Consider the following 27,560-nt stretch of genomic DNA (forward strand, 5'->3'; position numbering starts at 1 on the left):
CAGAATGTTAGGGAAAAAACCTTTCAGGTTATTTTTGCTATTATTTTTGCTATTATATTTATATAATATTATATAAAATATCATATGAATATAATTTTACATTTGCTATTATTTTTCAAGGAGAAAATAGAAATTTTGATTTGTATTATCACACTGTGCTTTTACTAAGTAGCTTCAGGATTTAAAAAGAAAGGCTTGGATTTGTTCTTTTAAAGATGAGGTGAAGTGTTTCCCTTTAAAGCATTATCTGTCAGTGAGTAGAGGGTGTCATGCTCTGTTTTTTAGGTCTTTACATTCTTCAATTTGATTTGTGCTTTTACAGCATAAATCCCAACATTCAAAAGACAGCTCTGCTTGCTTCAGCTGCCTGCAGCTATAGAGAATCAGTCTGTCATTCTCAGCTTCGGGAGTGGGTGCTGTGTATGTGAGTCTGTGTGTCCGTGTTGGAGGTGGGGTGGCTGAAAGTCGTGTAAATGTGCAGAGGGTTGATAGTATAGTGTCTCATTCAAGCTTGGCTCTGAAACCTGTGGCATTCTAGGCTGGACAGCTGCTTCTGTGCCTCTGTTTTAATTTAGCAGGATGTTTGCTGCCATGGCAGCCAGCAGCCTCCACTGCAGCAGCAAGGAAGAGCCATAGATCTGAGAATGCAGGTGGAATACTAAAACGCTAGAGGCTCGTGCGGGGCTGGGCTTCCGTGCTTAATTTCAGCTCTCACTGGGCTCTGATGCGGAGGCTGTACTTGCTGCACTGTGTCAGCTCATTAGAGTAAAGGGTTACAGACCTAAATCAGTTAAAGGGTGGTGAGAGGCAGGAAGAAAAAAAGCAAGCGGCATCTTTCGTGCTTCACTACCTTGGATTTCGGAACGCAGAAGCAATAGAGAGAAATGTGGACGCATCACCCTGCTGAGACATGCGATTGGATGAAGATGGGAAAACATAGTTGGCTTTCTGGGCTACTTTTCAGCTGGAGTGGAGTCTTCGGTGAACTCTTTTCTGCTTCAGATATATTTAAGCAAAATGTTTGTGAGTACTACTGATCGCTGAAGGGATGTGGCTCAAATGTGGGCAAATGATTATAGCTACTGTATCTTCAGAATCCTCTGTGAATGTTTGAGGCTGAGCTTTTTTTTTTGCAGTGTATGTGTTAATTAAAAAGCAAAAGAGCCACTTGCAATTTCAGTGTAGAAAGACAAAATAAAATCCAACTGAAGGAAGGAAAACATTAGAAGAACCATGCAACGGCCTGCTGAACTCTCTGTGTTTCAAAGCAAAGAAGTTAGGAGAAAAGGGGCATGCCTTCGGAAACAAAAGTCTCTCACCAATCTTTCCCTCAGCAGTGAAGGGGAGAGGAGACCCACTGTGCGCCTCTCCAACTGGTTTGGAAATGCTGCAAAGGCCAGTCAGAGGGAATCTCAGTATGCAGAGAGGTGCTCGCTGTCCAGGTTTCTCTCGCGCTCTGTGCAGTCTCTGTACCACAGCAGCAGCTCGGGATCCTGGAGCCTCCTGCCTGCAGGAGGCAGCCATTCCTGTAGTGAGGACTTGGAGGACTGGTCTGCAAGAAGGGGCTTGGAAGGTGACAGTGATGAAGACAGTAGGTCCGAAGATGAAAACTCATCCTTGAAGCCAAGCAGTATCAGCAGAAGCTGGCCAGAGGAGGAGGGGGAAAGCTGCCTGAGGGAAGGGACAGCTCACCTGGATGAGGATGTGATTCTCACAATGCTTGGCGACCTGGAACAGGCACTTTACACTGACTTATTGGGTGAGTCCAGTTTGCTGTTAAAAATATGTGTAGGATTTTAACAAATTTTAGAATTTCCTATGAAATTCCTGGTATTGGTCAGCCACCTTCCATTCATCAGATTGATGTTGTTTAAAAATATACTTACTCAATTTTTAAAATTCCTTGCTTCTTCAAGTGATTCTCCTTGTAAAACTGAGCTGTGAGCACCAGTTTTAAAGTCTAATTGGAGAAAGTAAATACCAGCCATCTGCCATGGGCATTGCTGGCCTTCTGTACAGTACATTCTAGATCTCCATAAATAAATGTTAACCTCTTGAAACTCCAAGCATGTTTTTGTTACTTAGTCATTAATGAAGTCTGTTTGTTCAGCTTCCTTGAAGGTGACCTTATCTCACATCTGGAATGAAGAATGAAGGGCCTTTTGATAAAATTTTCTCTATAGCTAAGTTTCTTCTGCTGCCTCCAAGTTACCTGATTAAGTAGCCCTTTTATATACCTCAGAGATAAGCTCCCTGCATTCTAGCAACACTCTCAGAAATTCAGAGGCTGCTACTGCTTTTTATTGACTGGTGGTTTTTTTTGGTGCTTGGCAAAATCTGCTCCTGCATGTGTAGATTATAAGTACTTAAACTATGTTGATGACTATATACTGTTTTCATACTTTATAGACTAGACCTTTTTGATGAGTTTCAGTAGTTACTTATACAGATATGAAGATGTAAAGTGACTCTTCAGTTTTGTGATTAAACTTTAAATGTCCACTTTGCTACTTATCTAAAATGAGTACATTTTAATTGATGTTTCCAATTTCAGTGCTCTACCGAACTATACTTTTGTAGTACATTCCCCTTTTTAAAAAATCTCTAGATATTAAACCATTCAGCACATCATATTTTATGTCAATGTGTATTTTCACAAAGGATTTCATTTAGTGGTTCCTAAGCTTGAAAGAATTATAGCTGAATGGTGATCTCTTTGTTTCTGATTCATGTATCTGACACTAAATACAGGTTTGATCTTATTCCTTTATGTAAACCCTCCTGTAACAAGATGTTACATGAGGTTGTCTGGACTGTTTCAGTGAACCAGCTTTAGTAGAAGAAAGCTTACAGAGACAGCAGAGGAAGATAGAGCTAAATTTTTCATGTCAATTTGGCTTTGAAAGAGTAATGTTTCTACAGTTGTTAGAATAGTGGTTCCTGAATCTGAATGCACTGGGTACTCAGACACTGAAGGTTTACCTCTTGACCATTGTGTGACTTCTCTGATGAACTGCTTCTCATAAAAGAGCTATGTGCAGTACAAAGGCAGGAAGAATTCTAATCCTTATGAGTCTTTTTCTTTTTTCTTTGTATTTATTTTAGAATCTCTGCCACTTTCACCTTTGCTTCTAAAATGTTAGCATTATCTTGTTCTAAGTACCACATATGTAAGTATTTTCAACTATATGAACAGGGTGGAGTACTCTGACAGTGCTTGTTGGTTGCTCTGTTGACTTAGAGCATGCTCTGGGTGAGTGTATATATGAAACAGGGCTTTTCTATACACAAATAACTTGGATCATTATTGTCAGAGAATAGCCTCTTGGTAGAAGTCTGTATGCCTTGAGTTTTGAACAGAGTATCTGCTTATTGTATTTATATTACCTCCCTGAGACCCTCTCAACACCAGTGGTGCCAGTATTCAAAAATGCAAATACAAAGTAAGGTAAGAATTTATTGAAATAGCTCCAATATCAGTAATCATATCTCTGGACAATTAATCTTGTCAATGCATTTCTGTATGTAGAAATGCATTAAGTTGGTAAATACATTTCAGCTCACAACACATAGGAATGTCAGAATTTCTGCCATGTGCCAGTTTCTGCTTGTGATTCAAAATGGCCCCTTCTAAGTTTTTAAGCAGGGTTCCTTGAGTTCAACTTTTTATTCTTGCTTATCCTAACAAATTAGACAGACTAGGGTGTGTGCCAGGAAATGTGCTATAATTCTATAGGAGAATATTTAATTACCAGATTGTTGGCCATATTTTGCTATTTTTTACACAATGTCAGAATTTTTCAGATGAGTTTAAAATTTTCATCTAAATCATTGTTGGGCCATTCACAAAACTCAAAAGAGGTCAAACGGCTATACTCTAAATAATAACATAAGTAGCGTGAATGGTGTAGAGAATATACTTTTCTGTCAATCAGATTCATTCATATATAATTTGATCTCTGTTAAAAGATAGCAGTGCTGGGCTGGGGATTTAGCTCAGCGGTTCTGGCACCTCACAAGCGCAAGGTCCCGAGTTCAATCTCCAGGACCAAAAAACAAAACAAAACAAAACGAAAAGTTAGCAGTGCTGGGTCTTAATTATACTACATATAATAAAAGCTTAAAAGTAAGGGCAGATCACACAAATTAAATGGTCCATTTGCCATTAAGTAATAATGTCAAAGGATCAAATTAAGCCTTTTATTCTGTGATCTACTCATAGAGAAGACTTTATAAGCAATGAGAAAACAGTTCTTACAAGTAAAAACTCAAGTGGATTTCAGAATGTGCCATTTTAGAGAATGCATGGAAGCTGCTGCCATTGTGTTGAGCGCATCACAAGTCTCCTTCAGGAATAATAGTTAACTCTGAAATTATACAAGTGAGAGAGAATATATTTAGAAATTAAATAAATCTCTTTCATGGGGGTTGGCTTTGATTTATTTAGTAAACATCTAATATTATGTGTACTTTCATATCTGGCCTTTTCTGCCTCACCCCACTACCACCAAAACCTTCCGACATCATTTGAATACCAATTTATAGGACATTTCAGACAACGAAGTCAATCCTTAGGGGGTTTGTAAGTGCACTTAGTTTTTAACTTGACTTTCCTGGGTCATTGAAAATATTTACTGTAATAAATTTTGCTTTGGCTATTATCTTTCATGACATGAGTCAGACAGTGATTATGGTTTGCTCACTAAGTGTTGGAAGGAGAGGTCTATTTGTCTGATTGCCGTGAGTGGTACAGTGTCATGAGTGGATGTCATGTTGAGAAAAATCAAAGGAGTGAGGAAGGCCATGTTTATGAAAGATGAGGAAAACCACAAAAATAAGCAGTGAATTCAGAATCTAAAGATGCAAAGCTGTTGAAGTGCAAAAAGGAAATTTTAGATGGAAACGAAGTGGATATAAACAGTTTTGGTGAAACAAAATGTCTAAAAATACAATGTTTCTAAAATTAATATTAAAGAAGTATTGAAAATAATTCAAATATCAATTTGAATTCAGGTGATTGATATACAGCCTGATTACATTTTAAAATTTCTCCCAGAGGGGAGGGAGTCAGGGTCAGGGGACAGTGCACTTGAAAAATGACTGACCCAGTTGAATCAGTCACTTTGTTACTTCTGCCTTTCCTTTGAATATAATGATATTCTTTTCCCACCCTTTAAAATTTTCCCTATAAAACCTTCCTTTTGTTTCAAAGGATCTACCAGATTACTTGAAAGTGAAAAGTAGACTTCCTTAGAACCATTTAATTTAATTTTTACCATGTTAATGAGAAGCGTGGTAAAAGAAATATTTCTGGGGAGAATATAATTAGTCTCCAAGGTTATTAGTAGTTCTGAGTTCTAAAAGTATGTTAATCTATGGGATTAGAGATTTCATGACCTGAATTAGCATAGAAAAAGTATGCCACGTGCATGAGGTACCAACATGTAATTTTACATTTTTTTGAAAAATATGATTACTTTAAGGAAGTTATTCAGTATCTCCTCAATTTGAAGTACCAGTGCTATTATTAACCACATTTTAATATTCAAGCAATCTATAAATTAAAGATAACAGATTGAAAGACTGGTAGCAGAACAGCAACTGTTTTAACAAACATCTGGGATGAGGAATAGTGAATACTCATAGTAATGTTTTGCTGAAAAAGGTAACACAGGACTTAGCCGTTGTCTTTTTGTATTGTAGTGGCTACTGTGGTAAAGCCAGTGTGAGTTTGTTCAGTTGGTTTCAGAGCCACCATGGCCACTGGGTCGAAATTAAAGAGCAACAAATTATGGCACATTCCCCCCAAATGTTTTTACACTTATCCCTTCCTAATATTGGAAAGAGACATGGAAACCTTTACAGTGTTGAAGGTATCAAGCAAAGGCAGATGCTGTGTCCCACAGGATTCATAGATGAGTTCTGTGGCTGACAGGTAAGACGATGGAATCTCTGAAATCCCTCCAACTCTGTAGTTATGATTATGAATGTTTGTCACATGTATTATATATTTTGAAAGTTATTGCCAGAATGCTAAGGAAGTAGATTAGCAGGCTGAAGAGCTATCTAGATTATTAAACAGATTATAGTTATGCATCTTGATTTGTCTATGTGACAATATTCAGAGTGTAATTTAATTCATGCTATCTTCCTGCATCACTTTTCTTTGTTTTTTTCCATTTCTTCTATCTTCCTCTTACTCCATTCCTTTATCTCCAATTTCTTTCAAGCCTCCTCTTTCTCTCTTTCCTCTCCTCTTTCCTAATCTTAATCCATGTGTTTCTAATTCTTTCTTCTTTCTTCCTACCTCCTCCTTCAGATCTTTGTTTCTTCCCTCTTCTCCCTTCTGGCTCCCCTTCCTTCCTTCCATTTCTTGTCTCCTTTCTTTTCTTCTCTGCTTTCTTTTTCCTCTTTTTAAAGCTCCCATTCTGCCCTTGGCCAAATTACATAGAATAAGCACTATACTATTCTATTCTCTTTCCACATTTTTCCTATTATCTATAGCCACTAGCTGGGAAGTATTGCATGAACAAAATAAGGGCACTTCTGCCCCCATATGCTAGGTGACTGTGGTATAAGGCCAGCATTCACCACACTGGCAGAGCTGTTTTTTGTTTTGTTTTGTTTTGTTTTTAAATCCCTATCAGACACAACCATTTTGGGTTTAGATGCCTAGGATTTTACTTGAACTTTAGGTCAGCAGTATGGATGTTTTGCTTGCCTATACAACGTGGAGAATAATTAAAAGTAAAGCTATCCAATGCTGTGAATCTTGGTCCATGAGTCTAGTCATATAAAAGACTCAAGACATCTATTGCTTCTGTAAGAAAGGTCTCACACTTATTCTCCAATTTTTTTAAAAAAGGAAAAAGAAAACAAAAGAATTTAAGGAAAATATGGAAATAGAGCTTTGGCACATGCAAAGTGGACCAAGAATTGGACGGAGCAGGGAGGGGTGGGAAGGGTGGGGAAATCAAAAAGAATTAGGATGTGTTCCTGTACATGTGCCAGCCAATTCTCCACCACAGATGCAGTCTTTATGTACTGCAAACATATACTAATGAAAAACTAAAAACAAAGCCTAAATATATATCTCCTTTGTAAGGAAGTCTAACCCAACTAATCTGAGTATACTTAGCAACAGGGATGTGTTGAAACAATTAAAATGTGAAGAATTTTAGATTTTGAAAATTAAGCTCAGTTACGTGGAGGATTGCACAATATACTTTCAAATGACTCTAATTTTGCAATGATCAGGGTCATAGACCTATATTATTGTGTTTATACAATTTCAAATTTATTTCTTACAGTGTTACATTTTTTTAAATTTACATTTTATTTGTATTAAGAAGAATTATAATTTTTGAGTGATCATAGTTATTCAGAATTTCCTTCCTACTGTTTTACTTCTAAGAAGATAGGTTTATAGTATACATGTATCTATATAATTATCCTGAGAACAGTAAATAGCATGAATAAAAAATTTATTATTATGGTTCTTTTCCAGGTGAAGACCCTGAAACAAGAAGAATGAGAACAGTTAAAAACATAGCAGATCTGAGGCAGAATTTAGAAGAGACTATGTCTAGCCTTCGTGGGACTCAGATAAGCCACAGGTTTTTCTCAATTTTGTGTGTCTTTGGGTCAATAAAGAAGAAAGGATTATCAAACAATCACCTTCTCTTATAGTAGGAAGAAGAAACTTCTGTTATCCTTTACTATTTATACATTTGAATTTTATGTGACAATCAATTAATGATCATCTTTAAACTGAAAATTCACAGCATATACCCATGGATTTGGTTTGACCCCTTTATCCATAAAATTTCCCTTTCAAACTGACTTATCTATTGCAACTACCACGATCATTATGAAGAGGACTTTCATTACTGCATTAGAGGGACAACAGCAGGAATTACATTTGAAATATATCTGGGGAGAAGTGGCAGAAAATATTCAAGCATGATTGTAGTTAACTTCCAAAAATGTCTAAGAAGTTATGTAGGTTAAGGGTTCATTGAGAAAATGAAACAATATTTTGTTTTATCCAAAATGTAGTGATTAAAACAAGCAAAGACCAAATGTGAGTGACTAGTCTTTGCACATTTTGACTTCTACAGAGGTGATCAGAATTGCAAAATGAACGTAGACAGTAACATAGCTTTTTAAGTGAAAGTCATATTCTTCTAAGATATGACTCTCAACTCGAGGCTTTCCTGTCTTCATGCATTTTGGGTGTATGGCCCTGGTGGACCATAGTATAGTTATTTCTTCATTTTGTTTGACAGCACCCTAGAAACAACATTTGACAGCACTGTGACGACAGAAGTGAATGGAAGGACCATACCCAACCTGGCAGGTCGACCCACTCCCATGACCTGGAGGCTGGGTCAGGCGTGTCCGCGACTACAGGCAGGAGATGCTCCCTCCATGGGTACTGGCTACCCTCGCAGTGGGACCAGTCGCTTTATCCACACTGACCCCTCCAGGTTCATGTACACAACCCCTCTCCGCAGAGCCGCTGTCTCTCGGCTGGGAAACATGGCACAAATGGACATGAGTGAGAAAGCAAGCAGTGACCTGGACATGTCTTCTGAGGTGGATGTTGGTGGATACATGAGTGATGGTGATATCCTGGGGAAAAGTCTCAGGTCTGACGATATCAACAGTGGGTAAGTGGCTCTGATCTTGGAGCATTGTGTGAGGAGGCGCAGTGGGCTACAGTAGGGTGCATTCGCTGTGGAAAGTTGCTAGAAAACATGAGCAACCGGAAGTTCCTTGTGGTGTTTCAGGACCTCTCCTCTGCTTGGTCATGGGAAGTGAAATATCCAGGGTTTCCTTAGATTTTGTATTCATTATAAATCATTACATTTTTGGTTGTTATCTTAGAGATCTACAAGTGGTCTGTGTTTTCATAGTGACTTTAACATGTTCCTAAGTAACAGATTTTGTAGTAAAGGATGTGGGAAGGAGACAGGAGGAGTTTTGCTGATATGCTTGACTTTCTTTTTGTCCTAGGCTTCCTGTAGCTGCCTTGAGCAATAAATATTTTGAGCATTCTTTAATTACATACCTCCGATTTAAATTGGGCTGAAAGTTTCAACCTATTTATTTTCTATTGATGGCATTAGACTATGTTAGTCAGCATTTCTATTGCTGGACATAGTACCTGACACGCACAACTTATAAAGGAGGAGAGATTTAATTTGGCCAATATTTTAAGGTGATTCAGGCCATGGTTAGCTGAATCAAGGCAGAAACATCATGGCAGAAGAACATGGGACAACAAAATTATTTAGCTCCCTGCCATATAGGAAAACAGAGAAGGGGAGAGAAAGGGAGAAGGACCAGATATAGACCCCATGGCCACACCTCAATGACCCACCCAGACACACCCAGAAGTGTGCTCCACCAGTCTCCTAGGCAGGATTTAAAGCCAAGCAAGTTGATATTTCAAACCATCTGCCACATATACACTTTTTAAAAAATCAAATATTTTGTTTCCCTTCTGTTTCCACTTATAATAAAATAAAATGTTGTGATTATAAAGAGTATTTTGGCAATTTGGAATATTTGGTTTAATCAGTGGATGAGCTGTGGTGGAATGTATTCCATATTCTATTAAAATTACTCCTGTTAATAATTATGATTGCATTCTGTGTCCCTCGTATCTGCTGCACTGTGCTTGAAGTGCTTTAAATACATTGTTTCATTTATGCTACCAATACCCAGATAGTGTGAGTATTTTTTACATACTTGCACATAAAGTCGTTGAGCCTAATGTCTCCCACTGTATAACACAGAGAAGGCCAGACTTTCACTAGAACTCAGTATGTGTGACTTGAAAACTGAGACTCTGGACAGGGATGTTGGTGCACACCTGTAATCCCAGTGTTCTGGGAGGTTGAAAGGTGATCACAACTTTAAGCCGAGCCTAGGAAACACAGTAATTTAGTGAGAACTTGTTGCAAAATAACAAGCAAAGGGCTGGGGATTTAGTTCAGTGGTTCGGCCGCCTGCCTCTCAAGTGCAACGTCAGGAGTTCGATCCCCAGTACCAAAAAAAAAAAAAAATACATCAATACAAAATAACAAATAAAAAGGACTTGGCTTGTGATGACCCTGGATTCAACCCCTAGTACCACTACCAAAAAAAGAAAGTGCAATATCATACAGCACCAAGATACAATAATGATTCTTTTCTGTGAAAATACATTGAATATATTTAGCTTCAGTATCTGTTCAAATTGCGTTTCTGATATTTTTCAAGCACATATAAATATAAAAATATTTGAAAATATTTGAAATATTTGAAAAGAAAAATTCTTAAAATTGATATTCTTTTTCCTTTCTCATACCACCTACCAGTGATATTTAATAATACATATAAAATTAAGCAAATTTTACTGGAAAAGTAAATCTTTATCTTACTCTAGCCAGTCAAATTGTCAGAAATTTCAAAACTATTCTGAGCCATAAAATTAGAAGAATGAAAAAACTGAGGCTTCATAATTTATGGAAAAGTTTCTAAATTAACTTTACCTATGTAATACGGGATTTGACCTAATCTTTATCCTTGTGCATTTTAGAGGACCAGTGTAAGGAATTATTCTTCTACATGAGTAACCCTTCCTGACTTATAAAAAGCTTAAATTTGAATGAAAACCTGACCTAACACACACACACACACACACACACACACACACACAGCCAGCTTTTGATGATATTTATAACTCTGTTCTGATTTCCTGAGATCCAACTCATGAGTCCATTCCTGATATCTACCCTAACAGTTTCAATGAGTTTAGGATTCTATGGGAGAGGAAGATGATGATTAATCAGGACAGGTTGTATTTGGATCAGAGTGCCTATTTAAATCCCTTTCTACCCTTGGGTCCCTTTCAAGCTTAACTTATCAAAATTCATTTTATATCATCTAAAATGAGGGTAAAATTATAATACTTCAATAGTGTGCAGAATGAAAAAAATCATCCACAAAATTTTAATTTGCACAATATAATTGCTCAATAAATTTATCCTTCTCAATATTATATTTATTATAGTTAATATCAAACAAGTTTTAGTTATTATTGCTTATTACTATTACATTTGTAAGGATTTAACATAGCATAGGAGAAAATACCAAGTAAAGAGAACATGATGGCATCATAGGAATAGCTAAGGATATTTCTCTTTGCTTCATGTTTTCTTTTTTTTCTTCTTCATTCTTTCCAACCTCCTTCCTCTTTCCTCCTCTCTTTTCTTTCCCTATCTCTTTAACTGTGGGCATGTGTGTGCTCATTTTTTATATCACTATTCAAGTACATTGTATGAATATTTAATTATACATATAAGTATGTACATATATTTATATATGCACAAACATATATGTGTGTACATCTGTGCAAGGCAATCTCATTATTCATGATAGTTATTTCTTTGTGAGATACATTACATCCTTCATACATTGAGGAACACAGGATGGCCCCCCAGTGTTACAGGGTAGCCATTGTGAATAGCAAAATCTCCAACAAAAAGGATATATGTGTGGAAAAGGTAGCACTAAGTAGACCACTAATAGGATACTTTTTATAGTATGAAAGCTGAAATAAGAAGAGTGTTTCTTTGTTTGCCCTCACCTAGAAATGCCTGACACTCAAATTTTCCACTTTTCTGCACATATCTGTGGTTGACTGAAAGTGCTAAAAGTATTGATTTGGAGACTACAAATTAATTTTAGCAGATTAGGAAAATTCACAAACATGGAGTTTGTAAGTGGTGAGAATTGGCTCTTATTCATTCTTGTATGAAGTGTTTATCTAGGGTATAAACTGTTTATTTTGGGAGCAGAATGAGTCAGAAATCAAGGGACATCTACATATAATATGTGGATAATTTCACAAAGTTACATAAAAATTGATTTTAAAATTAAATAAAAATTAAGCTAAAAGTTCAGAATAAAGAAGATCTAAATTGTGGTATGAAATAGAAATAAATGAATAAGAAAATATTTCTGTTCTTTTGCCTGATTTAAATAGCTATAGATGAGGGATATGCATTTAAAAAGAAAATCTATAAGAAAAGTACAAATGTGGAAGATATTATCCACTCAGTAAGCTTGACTAAACTATATAATGTTCTGAATCAGAGGGAAAGTTGGACAGATGACATCCACTGGTCTTTACCTGAGAGGCATGGAGGGTGAATACTTGGAGGTGAGACTTAAAGGGATTCTTGTGACAGGCCTCCTCATCATTATGTTAACTAACAAGTTTAAACTCTGGACTGTGAGTCTTGGAAACCACTACTTGTGAGAGTTTATGAAGTAGTCACAGAGTGGGACATGGAGATAGTGTTTTGGAAAGACAGTTTAGGGGAAACATGCAAAATTAATTGAAAGGGGAAGAGCTGGTGCTAGATTCAGGAGCTATTGCAAGCACTCAGATACAAGGTTAGAAGGTCAGAAATACAGTAGAGGCATTGGTAAGGGATATAAGGAGGAAAGCAATTGATGAGTGAAGCACGACAAAACAAAAAATTCCAGAAATAATGATGGACTCCTCATAAGGGTATATGGGAGGCAAAGAATTCATATGATATACCTCGGTTGTAAGCACAAGAGTTAGAAATATTTAACATTAGAGAAAACAGGAAAAGAGAGGGAGCAGAACTTTCTTGTTTATTTTCTTTCTTTTTTTGAGAGGGGTAGGGGTAAGTGATGAATGGAGAGTTAAAAATTAAGAGTTGGAGACTGTGGAATGTAAAGATTGTGGAAAATCAAAAATAGTGTCCAGAACAGAGTTATAATGATCTCATCACAATAGAAGATAGTGGAAATTGTGAATGGGGACTACTTGGAAAAGAATATAGAGCAACAAGGATTTATAAACTGAAATATATATATAAGTGTGTATACAGTACAAAAACATTGCTTGAGTTTATCCTTAGGCATCATTAGGGTCACTGAGCATGCAGTGGTGAATAACAGACAGTGTGTGCCCACATGTGATTCAGACACTAGTAACTTTATATCTGTGTAAGTGTTCATTTATCCAATAGATGAATACTAATATATGTATATATAAATATATCAGTATACATATACACAAGTATTCTGGGATAATTAGTTGTTTTAAAAGAATGTTTTTAAACAACTGAATTCTGCATATAATATATATATATATGTATATATATATTGCAGGCATGTTGGACTCAGGAACATTTTGTTTTTCAAGACCCTATTAGTTAATAACAATTCATATATCAGAGAAATGTCACAGTCTTGGGAATGTAACACAAAGAAGATCATTTCTCCTTTATACACTCACTGGTGTTTTGGGTCTTCAGTTGGGGAATGTATGCCATATGCAATCACACAGAGTAAGACAGATGGGAATTCTGGTATTATCTAGCCATGTTTCCAGTATCATCCTTGACATTCACATTCAACAGGAAAATGGCATAAGAAAGGAAGAGCCATGGTGTGAGAAAATTTTATTTGCACCATGTTTGAAAGTTCCACAGATCAATTCTCCCTACATTTCTTTGTCTGGAACGACTCCCCGGCCACATCTAATTATAAAAAAGGCAAGAAAATATGGTTCAATCATGTGCCCAAGGAGAGCAGGAAACTGGTTTGATGACAGCTAGTTAGTTGCTACTAAATTCCCTATTGACCAAAAAATGTTTTTAGATTCTTTTCCTCCCAAGTTTCATGCCTATTTTGAAATCTGATTTAGACTTCTGGTTTCCTTCATTTATGTTCTTTATCAGTCTTTCAAAAGAGATCTTGGGTAGCTTCCCAAATAAGTCTGTTTAAATGTGCGTCAGTGGTCTGCCTGTTTTATGTTGGCCGAGTAAAATTACTCCAAATTCTGCATAAAATTTCCTCCAGAGATATTTACCTGAATGACTTTATATATACATGATCTCTTTCATAATGCAGAGTAAAGAGAGAGATTGAAGTGCAAAGCATGTCACAGTCCTGTCTCCTGTGTGGAAGACGACTGACTAGACACAGTTAATGGAGAGGTAGCTGAGTCTCAACTCTTGGGTGATTGGAGGCTATGTGGAGTATGCTCAGGGTGCATGTGCTTGCTACCAGTGTCTGTAATGTGGCATGGTGGCATCAGGAGGAGGCAGCAGAGTATCTTAGCCTAGAATTTAAATGTGGGGAGATGAGAGGGATTACTTTGTATTTTCTCTAAGTAAGAAAAAATAACCTAGAAATGTCTGTGCCACAACTCATACAAAATTGAATCACACAGTTCATTTTTCGCTCACAAGTTTTATAAGTATGTGTTACTGGTCAAAGGGAAAGGCGGTTCAATAGACATAGGAATGAATGAAGAAGATATTTAACTTAGGAGAATTTTGTTTTTCTCATGCAAGCCCAAGGAATGTTATGAAGTCAGTGCAAATGGGAATGAAGTTTCATATTTCATGTACTCTAGGTAGAAACCAGAAAATTACCTAATCGGCATTCTGAGAATTCAAAATTTCTTGAAGCATGCAAAGGCTTATCGCTTCCTCCTCTTTTGAAATTACTATATACACTTGGGGAATGTGGGTCAGTAATTAGGAATTAAACAAAGCCCTCTTATAAAAAGTCTGAAAAAATATCTCTATAAAGCTGAAAAAGAACACTCTAGAAAACTGGGAGAAAGTTACTTATTTTAATTGAGTGAAAATTGAAGTTATCTTTTTGTGGCATGGTGATGAGTAGCTTGGACCAAGAATATAACCTAAAATTAGCATTGTACTTAAATCCCATAGTCCAGACACAAACTAATCTAAGAATGGTAGGGAATGAAATTTAAAAATAGGGAGGGAGAGACACTTTATTCCTGATTCTGCCTTGATCCTTTCTCAGTTCTCTCCTTTATTAAACTTTAAACGACTGAAGTATGTATAAGAGTGGAAAGTTTAGGGCACCTAAACTGACTTAAAATTGTCTACCTTGTGAACCAAAAGACTCCTAATCTCAATTCCTTTTCTAATTTCATATGTGGGATATGAGTCATTGTTAATGAATAGAGAAGATTTAATGGAAAGACATACGTGACAATGCTAATCTATATATAAATAGTACTTATTACACCCTAGACAATATTCTATGCATTATTACTATCTCCAAACTACAGCTAAAGCAATTGTCATAGATAGTGTAAATGAAATGCCTGAGTCCACATAGCTAGTAAGTAGCAGCACTGTATTTAAATTTAAAAAGGCTGGCTCCAAGTCTTCACTCCTGACATATTGACCCTGTAAGGTTATCTATGCAGGTTTCTCCCCTATGATCTTGTTTTTTTTCACTTAATCATAAAAAAGTCTCACAGCAATCATTTGTCGTTAGTATAGGTTTCCTAACTAACACTTACGATCACTTTTTTCATGCTACCTATGCAACTACAAAGGAAGATACTGAACTGTAGTTCATCTGTTAGTGGGAGAGAGAATGACTTTAACTTCTCTGGATGTGGATGTAATTAAAATTTGGCTACTTGTGACATATAGCAGCTGACAGAAATTGTTAACTATAAAAACATAATAGAATTATAGGAAGATAGTATATATGGTAGAAACATATTATGTTTAATTTCCTAAGTTCTCCATTAAAACAAAGGAAGTGATAGCAAAGCCAAAAAAGAAAAAAAGAACTACTTACAAAAAAATGATAATAAGTTACCTAAGTCTAAGCAGTTGACAGCAAACAACCAAGAGCAAGAGAACTAACATGTTATCAACATTTATGTGAAAAGATACAGAGGGTAGCAATGATGCATCTGGTAGTACTGGAAGGGGAGAACCCCAGTCGGTGGGACCAGACCAGAAAACTCACACAAATTGGTTGAACCTGGGAAAGGTTGAGACCACTGGACAAGCTAGTGTATGGGTCCATGGTCATATATATTGGAATGGAACAGTCTAGTTTCCTGGAACTGCTTAAAAGGCCTTGCTGCTGTTCCCTTCCAAGACAAAGTGACACAGTGGACAAAGTTCTGGAATTAGAATCAAATTGACAGGAGCTCCAAAAGTCTGAAGTCCCAGTTTTTAAACTACTCAAAAATAACAGAAGTAGTTGCCATGTAAAGGTAGAAAGCTATTTAAGGGAAGCCTGTTTTTATTCAGAAAAAAAAAATGTGACATGCAAATGTGTAGGACAGAATTATTAGAATCAAACCCTGTATAAGCTACAATATATGCAATATGTACAACTGATTATTATCAGTGAGGAAATAAAGAATAAACAAACAAAAACATGGAATCTAACAGAATAGCCAACTTTCTAGATGGATCCCTCAGCTCTCCCACGGCTGACTGAGGAACCACGTGCAAGTACCTAACCTTTTAGCACCTATTTATTTCATCTTTAAAATGAAGATGATAATGTTATTACATGCCAACTATTTAGAATAGGCCCTGGAAACATTTTAAACATTTAATACATCTTGGTTATTATTTTATGATCGTGACTAATTGGGGTGTAATTCTCATCTAATAAATGAATTCTAAGTTTAGTGATGTCCCATTAGTTCTAAGATCCTCCACTGCTTAAAAATACTATTTACAAAATAAAATTATCTTGGTCTTCAAACCTGTCCAAAATATTGATAACAAAAGAGAAAAAATAGGTTTTATGATCACCTACTTATGCAATGCAGTAAAGAATATTGATTTCCTAATAAAATTGAAAAGGTATTTTTTATTATTATTTAAAAAAATCTTTCTGATGAGCAGAATGCTTATATGGAAAAATATGAAGAGTTTATGTTAAATAATCATTGAAAATTGAGAACACAATCTGTGTATTAAATTAAATTATACAGATCATTTAATTTTCTGTGGATTAATTAGACATTTCTCTTCAGGTACATGACAGATGGAGGGCTCAACCTGTACACTAGAAGTCTAAACCGAGTACCAGACACAGCGACTTCCAGGGAAGTCATCCAAAGAGGCGTTCATGATGTGACAGTGGATGCAGACAGGTAATTCTGTCAACACACATGATGGTGAAGAGTGCATGTGGCAGTTTGATAAATAAGATCACAAGAATTTTCACAGCATAAACCAAAGGCCTTTTTCTTTTTACTTAATGGTTTTTTTAGAATATTGTAAAAACTAAAGTGATTTCATCTATAGGAGTATTTTAGCTGTATAATATTGAAAATTGTGTTGCTTATTTTAATACATTATAAATATAGACTTATTTTCCTATCTGGCTAATTTTTTCAATTCAGATAACCTTCGTTTTACATAAAAGCTAATAATATAAGAATAAATTTAAGAATATAAGAATAATATAAGAATTACAATATTTATCAGGTATAATAAACGTGATGCATTTCTTGTGGGCGTTGAAAATATACAACTCTTGCTTTAGACTGGGGTGGTGAACCTATGGCATGTATTTCACATCAGGTTGTGTATATCATTGAAAGCTCTAAAAGCTTTACCATCATTGCTTTAGGCTAGTTTCTGCTTCTCTATTTTCTTAAGTTGCTTAAAGAAGACAGAGAGAGAAAGAGAGACAGAGACAGAGAGATTTTCACTCTGTTCAGTATTCTGCTGATTTTATCAGAATCATCACAGATTGTGAGCATTTCATTTGTAAGCTAATGTAAGAAATATTCCTGACCTAATTTAGTTTTTTATTTTGTTTTTTGTTTTTTGGGTTTTTTTGGTACTGGGGATTGAACTCAGGTCCTTGTGCTTGCACAGCAGGCGGCGAAATCACTGAGCTAAATCCCCGGCCTTTCCTGACCTAATTTAGCTCTCTCACTATTCAGAATTTTTACCTTATGAACAAGGAGGGAATGCCCATTCCCATAACATACGTATCTATATCTATGTCATCTATCTAATCCTAGAACAGTTCCTTAATTCAGCATTTATGAAAAGAACAATAGGATAAGACATAATATATGAGTGTCGACATTCTGAAATAAGAAATACGTACAACTTAGTGTGTGTGTTCTGTACCACCTACTTCAAAGACTGGGCAATGAATTCTGACCTTAGCCTTCAGTTTCTCCTCCTTCATATGCTGTTTATATCTTAACTCAAGTGGAGCAGAAGAGCAGACTTAGCTTTCAGCTGGTATCTAGTATATCCCAGTCTCCTAGTTCTACATGCATGTATGTGTGCGGCATGCATGGGTGTGTGTGTATGTGAGTGTATTGAAATATGTAGTTTAACCAGGCTTGTGAAAAATATCCCCTCACTCCCAAGCCTGCATTCCTGAAACCCATTTTCTCTCTGATACCTTCACTAACTTCAATCCCCGTGGACTTCTCTCTGTTCTTTCCAACAATCTAAACTCATTACCATGTCAGAACTTTAATTGATGCTTTTGTGCCTGGAAAGCCCTTTTCTACATTCCTTACCTTATTACCTTCAGTCTTACCCAGTGTTTCCTTCTCAGAGGGGTGTTTCCAGAGTAGCTCTGATAAGCTTCTTCCTGGTCAGTTATCTTATATCCTCATTGTACATATGACTCCCTGAATATATCACACTTCCTTGTGTGTTTATTTTCTCTATCCCCTATTATAATGTATGCCCATGATTGCAGAATGTTTGTCATATTTATTACATGATGAGGTTTAACGAAGGCTGATACAGTAAGTGAGCAAAGTAATAAGGAATAAGCTATCTATTCATTTAGGATATACAATCATTTAGGCTAGCAATAGAATTCAGTTTGGTAGAGAGGCAAATGAAGTCAGAAGTAGCTAAGAAGCTGCAAGGATATTATAGGAGAAATGAAATAGCTTATGTGCAAACATGGGAGATAGTAAGTACAGGGGAAGAAATCCAAAGTGTGTACCATCTTTTGAAACTGATGACCTATACATTGTTACCTGACAGTGGAAAAAAATTAAAGGAAGGAATATCTGTTCGTCTGTCATAAATGAAGTTGTGATGGAAGAACCTAAGAATCAGCACAAAGGTAACTTTGGTTTGGAGACAAATGGGGATAAGTCACTCTTATTTGTTAAAGTCCTAGACTATGATTCTGCTGCCTGCCTTGCAATCGCAAGGTCACAAGTTCAATCCCCGGTAACAACAAAAAAAAAAAGTCCTAGACTGGATGTGACTAAGGGCCCTCTGACCAACAGAGAGAAAGAAACAGGTATTTAATAAATTTTGTCTTTTCAAAACAATAGTTGGCAAAGTGTGGTGCCTTCCCTAGCAGCTTCACTTGAGAACTTGCTAGAAATTCAAATTCCCAGCCATATCTAAGACCTGCAGAATCAGAAACTCTAGGCATGGACCCCAATGATCTAGCTTTTTGCTGACATTTAGGTGATTTTATGTACATTAAATTTCAAGACTCATTATCTAAAAAATGATCAGATTTACCCCAAACCTTCCAAACCATAAACACTTAGCATAAACACAAAACAATCACAGCTGAGTTTTGTCAAGAGAAAGAGAATATCAAATGTTACACTATACCAGTGACACTGTTTTTAAACAAGATCAAATAATGACTTGTTGCACCTGAAATAAATTGTTGGTAAGGTTTAGCTTTTGATAATGATATAAAGCTTCTAAAAGAATTATTTAGTTAAAGGAGCCAAAAATACCATGTTACTCACTTTTAGTATTTAGATAGCAATCAAATCATGCTTCAAGGCCTCCTATTCACAGAATAAAGGTTTGTCTTTTGTTATAAATAAATTTTAATGTGTTTTAAAATCCTGTATTTAGGAAGTGAATCAGAGCAAGGATCACTTTTTGTGTTTGTTTGTTTGTAGGGGTTTTTTTGGTACTGGGGAACTCAGGTCCTTACGCTTGGGGGGCAGGCGGCGGAACCACTGGGCTAAATCCCAGGCCCAGGGCAAGGATCACTTTTAAATGCATGTTTTTAAATATTTTAGTTAGGTATATCTTTATGTTAATTTAAAATACCTATTGTTATTTTATAAAATTTTCTAAATTATGTCTATTTCAAGAAAGATACTCAAGAATATCTAGAAGGTAATACCTTTTTGTTCACTGTTATTCAACACAAAAGGAAATTGCTATGAGAGAATCAGAAGACTTATTATCTCCATATTTGCCTAAAGCTTTTAATCTTAGCATTTTAAATCTTACATGGCAGAAGACACCTACCAGAATGTTCTACAGAGGAAGTTTTATTTCACTAAATACCACACAGACACACACATACACATACATTCAAACAGCAGATTGTATAGATTTTTAAATGATAAAAAGTCTTTCATAGAACTTGCTTCTGCTCATTTTCAAACTATACCTCGTCTATGCTTCTACAGAACGTCCCTTGTTTTCCTGTTGTGAATTATGCCACGACGGAACATCTGTGTTTTTGTTATACAGTCATGTCATTTGCACTCATAGAACACGAGATACTTGAATGCAATATAACATCCAATCTGTGTGTTCCCAGTGGCTGTGGAACTCATTAAGTGTCTGTCAGACAATTTGGTAAAATAACCATTGGCAGCTTATACAATACACAAATGTGATTTAAAAAAGTTTAAATGCATCAAAAATTGACATATTGTATAGAGACTGGTGAAAACATTCAAAATCCTTTTCTCTAGCTTTTAGAAATGTAGAGTACGTTATTGTTATCTATATTTACCCTATGGTGCAGTAGCACACCATAATTTCTTGCTGGTCTTTTCTGGTGTTTCTGGTCATGTGAAATGACATTAGATATTCTAGGTTAAACTTTTTAATTTAATCTAATGCATTATTTTACAGATAAAATAACAAGAATCCAGAGACAGTAAGTGATTTACCTGAGATCATGTAGCCAATAGCAGAAAGATTTAGGCATTTTCCTCTCATCTTTGTGTTTTCTCAGCTATCATAAAGTTATTTTAAATAATATGAAATATATTAATAATTGGTTCATTTTAGCAAATTAGTAAATAAGATTTGAATAATTTACTGTTAAAAAATTTTAAAAGCTTCCCCCAAATACCCTCAATGGTGTTTCATCACTGCACTGTTTCTTAGATATTCTCTCTATAAGCTGTTTAATAAAATGCACTAATATAACAATGCAGAGCCAGCTACCTGTAATAGCCAGGCTCCAATTGTTTGTATTATATCGTGAAGTCATAGAATCCCCTTTGACCCTTTCCTGAGTAAAATGTACTTAAGCAATAGAGAATAGCTGAATTCTTATTGGCAAATTGAAAATACTCCCCCCAAAAAAACGAGTAGTAATTTTAGCATCCAGCCATGTTGTACTTTAAATATTGTATTACTTAAAGATACTACAGTTTCCCTATTTTCCACATCACATGGATGATAATTTCCACCAATATTAACTCCATTTCTTTTTACCTGATTTAGGAAAGTTTACAGAATAGTTGTAATCATTGTAGGTATGTTGGAGAATCTCTAGGAACTTCACAAATTCATAACAGGCAGTTAAACTACAAACACAGACATCAAAAGCAATATAATTTAAACAGACTCTTTAGAAAAAAAATCACAGATGTTTTGTTACACATAGTTTGAGAGAAATCAGAAGGAATTTGGGCAGTGAGTGCATAAAATTTAGAAGAGTTTTGTGTAAAAAGACTTTAATAGAATTCTTCCACTATCCTGGGAATGCTGGTAGGAATGACAGAAGTTTGGACTTGATGATATAAGAAGCTATTTTATTGTAATTAGTTTTTGTTTTGTATTTCAAAGCAAGAGCACGTACTATAGCCATTGTATTCTAAAAAAGTCTTTTCCGGCGATGTAACAATATTAAAGGGGGTTGATAGAAAGAGAACCAGATTTCTTAGGAAGTTACTAAAAGTCCAGTAGAAAAATTAGCTGAATAGTTAACTGAAGAATGGCAGAGGAATGGAGGTGGGAATACCCTTATTTCTAGAGAACTTGAGTTTTATCTTTGTGTGTTAACTTGCTCAGCTACATCACAGAATACCACAGAGTGGGTGGTAAACACGAAACATTTATTTCTTATAGTTCCGAAGGCTAAAGCCTCATGGTGAAGGTGTAATAAACTTGATTGCTAATATATAAGACCAGCCTAAAGGGGTCAGCCACCTTATTCTCTCAAGATTGCTGCCTTTGGAAACGTATAAATGTGGAAAAGAAGGCCAAGTTTGGCTAACCCATTCGATATTTCTGGTGAAGCCAAGAAGCTGGGCTTTTGTCTGAAATCTCCTGATTTTCCTATATTGGCAACTCTGCTAACAGATCTATGTGAGCATTAAATAGAGTTAAAGATGTCACTTTTTTTCACTGGCAGATAATCTATAAAATCACAGAGACGCTCATGTAAAGCAGGAATCAGGACATTCTTCCATTCTCATCTACAGTTATGTAAACATTAAAGTTTCTCACAGGGATACAGTTGGTGATGGTATCATCTGGAGTGAAAATACCATCACTCAGGAAAAGCTGTTTACCAGATATGAGTAACTGGCAGAACTGTGCCACATCTCCAAGTTTCCTAACGCAAGACAGCTAAAATCAGTTTCCCAGCCATGGTATCCTTCAATGTAGCTGGGCTCAGGCCTGCCTGAGACATTTTTTGGCAGTAACTAATTAGACTATGTTTAATCACTCTCTGAATCAACACTATGTGCACTAAAATCACACCTGTACCTCTGATGCAGAGTGACAAAACAAACCCTAGCAGGAATGCTTCACATCTAAAGAGTAAACAAAAGAAGAGCAATCACTGAAGGGACAGAGAAGTCAGCTCCAACATAGAGATTGAGAAACAACTTATGTTAACTGATGGTTTTAAAGTGGATAGGAAAAAGAATGAACAATGATGTCACATTCCAAGAAAAAGTGATGTTTGGCCACTAGTTTCTTATTAGTGACCTTATCAAAGTTTGTTTCAATGAAGTACTTACTATAGGAGTGTGATAGGTTATAAAAAGGTGACAAGAAATGATAGGTTAGGAGGTAGAAACAATAAGGGGAAAGCTGATCTTCATGAAAGTAGCAGTAAAGGTAAGAAAAGTCACATAAAAGTGAACCCAATGGACAGAGTGAGGATTACTCTATTACTGACCTGTTCTGTTTTATTTTGGAGATAAAAGAATTAGGACAGGCATAGATAGTGAATTCTTAAAGTAAGTTGATATTTCTTAAAATATTGGAAGAATCCAGAAAGAGATCATAGGATTGATATAGATTTAATGTTTAAATTGACACCCTGATGGGATGGGACTTGAGATGGAGCCTTCAAAGGTAATTATGTCTTGAGAGCAAAGTCCTCTTGAATGGATTTAATACCTTTGGAAAAGAGACCCCAGATTGCTCCCTAGCCCCTAAAGGGTAGCCAGCTATGAACCAAGAAACAGGCCCTCACCAGACACCAAGTATGATGGGTCCTTGATTTCTGACTTCCAGCCTCCAGAATTGTGAGAAATAAATTTCTGGGTTTTTTCTAAGCTACCACATCAGTGGTGTTCTCTTATAAGGGTCCAAACAGAGTAAGACATGGACTAAGATTATAGAATGAAATTAAATGAAAGGTGAGATATTTCTCCCTCTGAAACAGAAAAGGATTGTTTACATTTGTTTGGAGGTGTGAGAAAATACCTGGATTTATAATTCTACTTATTCTTCTTTCTTTGTAAAGTAGACGACAATCATTGCTGAGAACGAGGAACATGTGTGCAGATTAGGATAATGAGAAACATCAAAATTTGGAATTGCCACTGAATATTGTTAAAATTACCAAGGCAAAACGAAGGCTTTGCAGAGATGCACCAAAAGCTTAGTTAAAAGAATAACAGCTTCACTGAGTTCTAATTTACATGACATAAACTTGTTTTAAGCATACAATTGAGTAATTTTTTAGTACAAGCATTGCCACAATCTAATATTATAACATTCCATTGCCTGCAAAAGCCCTTCAAACCCATTTGCCATCAGTCTCCATTCTAATGCTTACCTTTGGTCAGCCACTTTTTACTTTCTGTCTTTATTGATTTGCCTTTTTGTGGGTATTGGACATGAGAGGGTTCATACGCTATATAGTCTTTCACCTATGGTTTCATTCGCTAAGCATGGTTTTGATTCACATATGTAACCTACCTCAGTAGTTTCTTCTTTATTGTCAAGTGAGATACTATTGGATGTACTATATTTTCCTTATTCATTAGTCGGTGGAATATTGACTTGTTTTCATTATTTTAACTGTTTTGAAGAATCCTATTGTAACCATTTGTGGGATAGTCTATATGGGGACATAGGTTTTGTTTCTCCTTGATAGATACCTACAAAATGAATTTCTGGGTTGTGTGATATATTTGTGTTTACCTTTTAATGAAATGTCCTGTTTTCCAAATTGCTATAGCACCTTATTCCCACCATAAATGTATGATAATTTGATTTCTCTTATTCTTACCAAAATGTATTATTGTCAGAACTTTTTAATATATTCAGCTTCTTTATTGAAATGTCTATGTACACCATTTGTGTGTTTGTAATTGTTATTATTTTGCCGTACTGGGGATCAAATACAGGAGCGCCCTATCACTGAACTACATTGCTAGCTCCTTTTGTGTTTTATTCTGAGAAAGGTTCTCATAAAATTGCCCTAGTAGGATGCAAACTTGCAATCATCCTGCCTTAGCCTCTTTCAGTACTGGGATTACTTGAGTTGTAAATGTTTTTAAAAAATATATTCTGTATACAAGTATTTTACCTGATAGATGATACATGTCTTGGTTACTTTTCTTGTGGCTGAAACAAAATACCCAACACACAAAGTTAAAAGAGGAAAGGTTTATTCTGGCTCCAAGGCAGGGTGGCATGGCAATGAGGCATCACAGACAGGAAACAGTTCATGGTGGGCAGAAGGCAGGAGGTCAGCAAAGCAGTAGAGTAATGAGGAAGTAGCAGCAGCACTGTGCTTCTTCCTTTTATCCCTTCCAGGCTACCTGCCCTTTAACCACACGAGAACTATGCTAAACCAGTCAGTGGACTAATTTAGTAATCATGTACCCTTAATCCCAGTGTCACACATTTAAACCCAATATCACACACCCTAGATCAGACCAATTCTGAAAAGCCTCATCTGTGACCATATGAGGCTGTGGAGGAACACCTAGATACAAGCCATAACAATACCATTTCTAATTTTTCATCGTATGAAACATTGAGTTTTAAATTTCTGTGTCTAATTTATTAATTCTTTTTGTGCCAAGGGTTCTTTACATAACACAAGGCTATGTAGTTAATACTTGACACCATGAATTTATAGTAGACACAATCAATATGTACTTTCTGTAGCCTTATTCAGCAGCTGGGGTAGAGGAATAGAAAAATATGTGACTGAATTGATCCAGAATTGGGAATAAACTGATTGAATGAAATAAGATAATGTTACATAGAATGTGTTTTAAGTGATTGACTATTGGGTTTAAGTTGAATTGAGATGGTGGTGAAGCCAAGGATGTTGTTAGGCTGTGAGATAAAGGATTCTAGAAGCATTGGTAATTTAGACAACCCTGTGCATGTCTAATAAAAGAAAGGGAGTGAAAGAAATTGACTATCAGAGGAAGGTTTTTGCCAACAATGGATGTGAAGTTTACATTTAAGAAGTAGAGATTTCCTGGATGATTGGGCCTGTTACAAACTATTGCCTGAGTACTGAAATGGAAGGATCATAGAAATCAATCTTTGGTTATGTAAATAATTTATGTGTTTATCAAATCCATATGATGACTTAAATCATAGTAAGAAAGATACCTTTCCCAGGTTCCTGTTGGAGTCTATCACATTTTTACCTATATACCTCAATATAATGACTGTTAATTTCAATTATGAATTAATTTAGTTTTTTAAAAAGTTACTTTTTATATTTAACCATGGTTTTTAAAATACTAAAGTACACTATGTCATAGAAATTATTATATTTGAACTATACTACTTGGTTTTTTTGTGAAACTACAATCCAGGTGCTGAAATTACAGTTTATCAATGAATTCATAAAAGGCAATAAGGTTTGTTACTAGTATATGTACCATATGTTATTAGTCATTGTACCTAACTCTTCATATATTGAAGGAAAACTAGGTACAAATATATAGTCATATTAGGTGACCAAATCAACAGTTGTTAGCGATGTGCAGAAATTTCATTGCCATTAAAAAGGAGACTATTAGTAAAGTCTCATAAAATCATGTAGGCAGTCATTTACAATGTTTGGAGCATCTTTACTATTTCTATGCCTGTTACAAACAGAAAAAATAGAGCAACAGATTTCTCCTAAGAGTCCAATCAAATATTCCACGGGTTAGGTTCCTTATGCTTGTCACTGGTTTGTGTACACTCTAATAATTCATTTTATTCTGTGTTGATTTGTTCCAGCTTAATCAGAGCATCAGTATATTCCCAAATCATAAGTATTTCCTTCATTAACTTACTGACTTTCTATAGTAATTAAAAGCAAACTCAAAGAAGATTAATAGGCTGTGATGGGAAAAGATAAAGTAAATATAATCACTTCATTTCATAATCAAGTGGTCTGGCTTTTGGCCTACATTTCTTTACTCTAAGTAGAGAAAATCCATTGCAAAACATTAGGAAAGAAGAACAACTATTATTTGATGACCTCTCACCTTTCCTTTTGCACTTGGCTTACCATTGTAGGCTTGGGAGCTGGTGTTAGACTTCCCTCTAATTCTCAGAATGAACTAACCCATTGTGAATAATCTTATAAACTTCCAATAGTTTTCAATAAAACTACTTGTAGAATTAATTCCTGCCACATATATGTACCAAGAACCTATTTGTTGGCTAGTCCTGTGCTCAATCTCAGGGCCCCTGTGCTTAAGGGTCTTAAATTGAAAGGGTGTTAGAATAGAGGTTGTTAAAACGTAAAGTTCCACTGAAATTGAAATGATACATGGATAATACCACTAGCCCAAGTTGTAGATATATATTGTTTGAAATACCTTTCAATATATTTGGAAACACACATATAGGTGGCACTACCTGCTGTTACCACCTCTTTGCAAAGCTAGTCTTAATATTAAAGTTGGCACAAACTGTTTACTATAGTCAATAATTTATACAGGACTTTTCCCTTGTCTTCTTCCAATATGATTTATTAATAAATCTCATGAAGATGATAATGATGAGAAGGAGGGGAAGATGAGGAGAGGAAGCCAAGGGGGTTATAATAAAAATAGCTAGAGTAGCCATAAGCACTGAGGTCCTAGAATGTGTGCCTCACACACTTTATTATTTAATATATTACTTTACTTTATCTTTGCAATAAAGACCCTTTGCTATTAAATGCTAATGGCAGGATTTGAAACCTCTTCCTGTGATTTTACTGTTATCATAAAATTAATTTAAATAAAGTTTTAGTATAACTATATAACATGTTTAATTTTATAATTTAATATTCCATATATATATATATTTTTTTTTTTTTGGTGCTGGGGATCGAACTCAGGTCCTTGCACTTGCACAGCAGGTGGCGAAACCACTGAGCTAAATCCCTGGCCCATCCTTTTCTATATTAAAGTGTTTTTAATTCAGTTTCAAAAGTTTTTGTAGATTAATTTATTATGTAATCATGAT

At 35.6% G+C, this 27,560-nt stretch overlaps 1 protein-coding gene across 10 annotated transcripts in view; it reads left to right on the forward strand.

The window, feature by feature from the left end:
• Positions 1-27,560, forward strand: part of Nav3 (neuron navigator 3) — an 813,909-nt gene that overhangs the window by 661,969 nt on the left and 124,380 nt on the right. For 9 of the 10 annotated variants that reach the window (XM_013072315.3, XM_013072311.3, XM_087192477.1 and 6 more), the window contains 3 exons: positions 7,508-7,616; positions 8,289-8,672; positions 16,871-16,990. In XM_013072315.3, coding sequence (XP_012927769.1) covers positions 7,508-7,616; positions 8,289-8,672; positions 16,871-16,990 — 613 coding nt within the window. Of the gene's footprint in view, positions 1-161; positions 1,760-7,507; positions 7,617-8,288; positions 8,673-16,870; positions 16,991-27,560 lie in introns of those variants that run through there. The other variant, XM_087192480.1, reaches the window with a different exon arrangement.

The sequence above is a fragment of the Heterocephalus glaber genome, unplaced genomic scaffold (assembly GCF_053883595.1).
Source record: "Heterocephalus glaber isolate CG9 unplaced genomic scaffold, H.glaber_assembly_v1.0 deba00001571, whole genome shotgun sequence".
Taxonomy (NCBI): Eukaryota; Metazoa; Chordata; class Mammalia; order Rodentia; family Bathyergidae; genus Heterocephalus; species Heterocephalus glaber.